We start from the raw sequence: 5,772 nt of genomic DNA, 5'->3' as shown, positions 1-5,772 counted from the left end.
TGATGATGATATATATATATATATACATATATACAACGGGCTTCTTTCAGTCTCCGTCTACCAAATCTACTCACAAGACTTTGGTCGGCCCGAGGCTATATGAGAAGACATTTGCCAAAGGTGCCACACAGTAGAAATGAGCCATGAACCATGTGGTTGGTAAGCAAGCTACTTACCACACAGCCACTCCTATACCAAATCCATTTACAAGGCCTTGGTTGGCTCCAGTTAATAGTAATAGAAGACATTTGCCTCAGATGTCAAAAAAAGTGAAACTGAGCTTAAAACCACATGGTTTGGAAGCAAACTTCTTACCACACAGCCACCCCTGCATCACAAGCCACTAATTTAATTTTCTCTTTCCAGTTCTCAAGGGTTAATGGCTCAGACATTTACAAAACCAGGAGTTTATTACTATTCGGATCAAAACGAGCAATTTTCAGCTGACATCATTGGTACAATAATCGTCAAATCCAAACCAAAAGATCATCATGTTAAAGTCAATAACCAAACTGGTTTCATTTGTGGTGAGTTTTTTGCTGTTTTTCTTTTTTTAAATATAATTTAGACAGTAGATTTTGACACAGCCATCTGACTTGCCAGCTCTTGTCAAACTGCCAACGCATGCCAACATGGAAAGAGGACATGGAAAGAGGACATTAAATGATGGTGTTGATGATGATGATGATGATGATGATGATGATGATGGAAATTTTGTGGTCAATACAGAATGATAATAAATTACCTTGCTCATGTAGAACAGTGAGAATCAAAACAATGACACGTGTGTTCATTCTCTATGAGTTCCAGCAGATTTGAATGTGAATATTATAATTACTGTTGCATTTCACTTTCAGAGAATGATTTTTCTTATCAGACAATATATGCTGGCAGCAACTCAAGTCGTTGATATAAGGGGACTTTAAGACACCGATGTTTCAACCTGGTTGTGTCTCTTCAGTCAAAGCTACTCCTTAATCAATGAAGCTAAACAAGAATGATGGCCCCCTTGTGCATGTTGATATCTACGAAACATATAACAAATTATCATGTGCACATAGAACAATGAAAATCAAAACAATGATGTACATATGCATTGTTAATACTTTCTGGCAGATTTGAAAAAGAATATGTTAATTACTATTGTATTTCTTTTTCAGAGGACATGTTCTCTTTTTCAGATGATGCATGTTGGTGACACATTTGACTCATTGCCATAAGGAGACTTTGAAACACTTGTGTTTCAACCTCTTTGTGTCTCTTCAATTGAAGCTACTCCTAAGCTGATGAATTGTGGTTCTTTTTTTATAGAATTAAGCAAACAAATTATTTGCTGATGCATGTTGATATCTGCCAGACATATAATAAATTATTATGTACATGTAAAACAACAAAATTCAAAACAATTATGTACATATTTATTGTTAATACATTCTGGCAGTGTCAGTCATTGCTGCATTTCTCCTTCAGAGAACATGTTCTCTTTTCAGATGACAGGTATTGACAATTCACTTGATTCATTGCTATAAGGAAACTTTGAAACACCTGTGTTTCAACCTGGTTGTGTATCCTCAATCAAAACTATCCCTGGGTTAATGAATCTAAAAAAAAAAAGAATCATGGTTTCTCTTTATAGAATTCAGCAAACAAATTATTTGCTGTCAATGAATTATGTGTGTCAACAACACACTTCATCTGATAATGTAGTTCTAGATTACACTTTATCTGAAAGAAGACAAAAGAAACCCACTTTATTGTCAGGCTAGAATGTCTTCAGCCAAAGGTTTTCTCAGTCATGCCTAACCAAGGTAAACAACAGCGACAAATTAAGGAAATGGTAATGATATTTGTATTTAACTTGTTTTCCAGATTTATTGCGATTAGAAACAAATGACCGAATCTGGTGGAACTGGATAGACAAAGACAACAAAATAAGCAGCTTCAATGAATTAGACAGATATATAAACCCTGTTGTGAAGCAACCGTTACTATGTTGCATAGGTAAGTCATATAACACCTCTCACTATAGATCACTAATGAAACTCTTCTATGTATAAATTCCATCTGTGAAACATTCACAACAAACTTCTAATCTCTGCTAGTAATTGTCATTTGTAGTGAATTAGAAAAATCATTAGAACATGACAAATTGTCTTGCAGGTATCAAGTTATGATCCCTTGCATTCTGAGTTCAGATCCTGCTGTGGTTAACTTTGCCTTTTATCTTTCCAGGATCAAAAAAATAAAATACTAGCCAAGCATTGTCATCTTAAGGCATGAGCATTCTGAGCAGTTGCCCAGAGGCCTCAAAGGTTTTGAGGCCCAATTCTGACCTATTTATGCTGTGGTTTACTATCAATAAATAAACTCCAATCTGATCTGGCAGAGTTTCTACAGTTGGATGCCCTTCCAAACACCAACCACTCCAAAAGTGTAGTGGGTGCTTTTTACATGCCACCTGCACGAGGGCCAGTTAAGTGGGCTGGCAACGACCACGCTCAAATGGTGTTTTTTACATGCCACCTGCACAGGAGCCAATCTGGCGGCACTGGCAATGACCACACTCAAATGTTTTTCATGTGTCACCGGCACAGGTGCCAGTAAGGCAACACTAGCAACGATCATGCTCGAATGGTGCTTTTTATGTGCCACCGGCACAGGAGCCAGTCAGTGGCCCTGGCAATGATCACGCCCGGATGGTGCTTTTAACGTTCCACTGGCACGGGTGTCAATCAGGCGGTACTGTCATTGGCCACGTCAGCAATTTTGACTTCACTTGCCTCAACAGGTTTTCGCATGCAAAGTTTATTGTCCAATGAATGAAGGATACTCATCAGTGGGCTGGTTATACACCACTATCATAGGCCAGCTTTCTCTTTTCTGGTTTTGAGAAGCCTAATTTCTCAACATTGGTATTTAGACAGTGTATTCCACACAGTGAGATTGAACTCAGAATTATACTGTTGTGAAGAGAACTTCATACTGACATCCCATGCCCCTGTTTATTCTTGTCTAAAGTTGAAAAGCTGCACTTAGCCATAATCAGCTCAGCAGTTATTTTAAATCTCTTCTAAGGTTCACTTCAAAGATGATTTCACATTCTTTAATTATACTGAGTTCGTTTATGAATTTGATTTATTTTAATTAGTAGCTTTTTTATGTCATTACCTTATGTAATTATTGACATTGAACTAAAAATATATAGACTGTTTTTCAAGGAAGACTTCAAAAATAGCAAACCATTTTGTCTCTTGTCTTCTGAGCAGATAATAATAACAATAATGATGATGATGATGATGATGATGATGATGATGATGATGATAATAATAATAATAATAATAATAATAATAATAATAATAATAATAATAATAATAATAATAAATGCAAATACAAATAAAGGTAAAAATATAAATATATTGCTAGAATTCCAAAAATCAATAGGCTTACTTTGTGTCTTGTCTGAAGAATAGATTTTAAAGAATATTCTATAGAATTAAGATTGCTTTATTGAGGATAAAAACCAAACAACTTTATTTTGGAACCAAGAATTATTTAAGAAAGAAATAGGCACATGTATGATAATGTGAGGTTAAGAAGTTTGTATCACAACCATATGGTTTGGGGTTTGGTCCCACAACACAGCACCTTCAGCAAGTGTTTTCTACTATAGCACTAAACTGACCGAAGATTTATTAGTAGATTTGGTTAATGGAAACTGAAAGATGCCCCTCACATATGTATGTGTATCTATCTTTCTTTCTTTCTTTCTATGTATCTGTCTATCGTTCTATCTATCTATCTGTCTGTTTGTCTGTCTGGCGGTGGCGGTGGTTGATGATGAATATGGTAATGAATATAGCAGTGAATATGGCTATGATGATGGTGATGATGATGATGATGATGACGACGACAACGACGACAATAACGAGGAGGAGGAGGAGGGGGCAACGACTAATAACGATTATGATGATGATTGTAGGCTTGGTATGAGTAGCTGAATCTGGTTAGTTTGAAAATAAAAGGAGTGAAATATTTGGGCCAAATATGGTCAGTTTAAATGCTAAAGGATTAAATTCTTTGTTATTTATTTTCAGATAAAACTGACGAAATGGATGAAGAGAGCAAAGAGATTTTGAGCAAAGTTGGACTGATTTGTGTGTGTATAACAACAATTGGTGTTTATACATATACTGTGACCTGTATTCAAGATATTGTTAGCACTTGCACTGTGATTGCTAAGCCTGCTCCAAAGGTAAAGCATTTAAAATATCCTTAACACTTGTGCTGTCACTGGTAAGTTTTAGCAAGAACATATCATCAGTCCACACATCCCTTAACCCTTTCGATACCAACCTGGCTGAAACCAGATCTGGCTCTGAGTACAAATGTTTTGTTTTCAAAAGTTCTGAATTAAAATCTTCCACCAAACCTTAGTCACAATTTATGTTCCTAACACTAGCTTAATGATAACTATGTTATTTTACTAAATTCTTTGTTATATTTAAAATTAATTGAAAAAAACACAGAGCATCTCAAAATAAATAGGGTAACAAAAGGATCAATCATGAGTGTGAAGGCACATGGCTTGGTGGTGGTGGTGGTGGTGGTGCTGCTGCTGCTGCTGCTTCTGCTGCCGCTGGTGTTAGTGGCGGTGTTGGTGGCAGTGTCAGTGGTGGTGTCGGCGGTGGTGTTGGTGGTGGTGGTGATGAATGTAATGAAATTTTACTGACTTTCCTGAATGTTCTCTTCTAGAATCATACAATACACATTACAGAAGATGGTTATGAGAAGCATGCTATCACTATTCGGCCCCATGACTATGTCTGGTGGGTGTGGCAGAATGAAAAACTCCCTCACAATATTGTACAGGTAATGTAATTATTATTTTCTTTTTCCTTAAATATAACATAGAAGAAATCATGCTTTAATTGTTGTTGTCGTTGTTGTTGTTCAGCTCCCAAGTCAGCTCAGCGCAAGCAGAGCTATGATCAATGCATTCCAACCATGACCATCTTGATAATTTTTTCAGACTTGTCCCCAAGCATAAAGCTGTCCCCAACCTCTCCTAGGGTTCTTAGTCCTGTTAACTGCATGGTGGTGGTGGTGATGGTGGGGGAGGGGTTTCAACTGTACCAGTGGCATAGAAAAAAATCACACAGTAAATGTTGTGAGCAGTTGAAAATGGCAAGGGTTTCAAGTTGTAAAACTCCTGCCAAAACAGACATTGGAGTATGATGTCCTTGAATCTATTAAGTCCTCTCAAACCATCCAAACAATGCCAACATAGAACATGGACATTAAATGATGAGAAATATACCATTGACAACATTACCCAATTTTTCCATTTTTTTTTTTTAATGGTAGAGTGTAACTTGAGAGAGATTTGGCTGTTATTTCTCACAGGTCAAAAGACCATGTCATAACTCCCTGGATATTGTAACATGCCAGTTTAGTGACTGGTTTATTAAGTTACACTTCATTATGTATATGTTTGTGTGTTTGTCCCCCCCACCACCATCGCCTGACAACCGATATTGGTGTGTTTACATCCCTGTAACTTAGTGGTTCAGCAAAAGAGATCAATAGAATAAGTACCAGGCTTACAAAGAATAAGTTCTGGGGTCAATTCGTTCATTTTAAGGCAGTGCTCCAGCATGGCTGCAGTCAAATGACTGAACCAAGTAAAAAGAACAAAAAATATATATACATACATATATATATATATATATACGCTTTTACTCTTTTACTTGTTTCAGTCATTTGACTGCGGCC

General features: G+C 36.6%; 1 protein-coding gene across 1 annotated transcript in view; it reads left to right on the top strand.

The window, feature by feature from the left end:
* LOC106882604 (uncharacterized) overlaps positions 1-5,772 on the top strand; it is a 137,282-nt gene that overhangs the window by 14,739 nt on the left and 116,771 nt on the right. Inside the window, exons 8-11 of the mRNA XM_052966906.1 lie at positions 367-527; positions 1,870-2,001; positions 4,095-4,252; positions 4,753-4,869. Coding sequence (XP_052822866.1) covers positions 367-527; positions 1,870-2,001; positions 4,095-4,252; positions 4,753-4,869 — 568 coding nt within the window. The remainder of the gene's footprint in view (positions 1-366; positions 528-1,869; positions 2,002-4,094; positions 4,253-4,752; positions 4,870-5,772) is intronic.

This window comes from Octopus bimaculoides, chromosome 4 (genome assembly GCF_001194135.2).
Source record: "Octopus bimaculoides isolate UCB-OBI-ISO-001 chromosome 4, ASM119413v2, whole genome shotgun sequence".
NCBI classification, from domain to species: domain Eukaryota; kingdom Metazoa; phylum Mollusca; class Cephalopoda; order Octopoda; family Octopodidae; genus Octopus; species Octopus bimaculoides.
The sequence above is the reverse complement of the archived record's forward strand: the minus strand, read 5'-3'. Positions and strand labels throughout refer to the sequence as shown.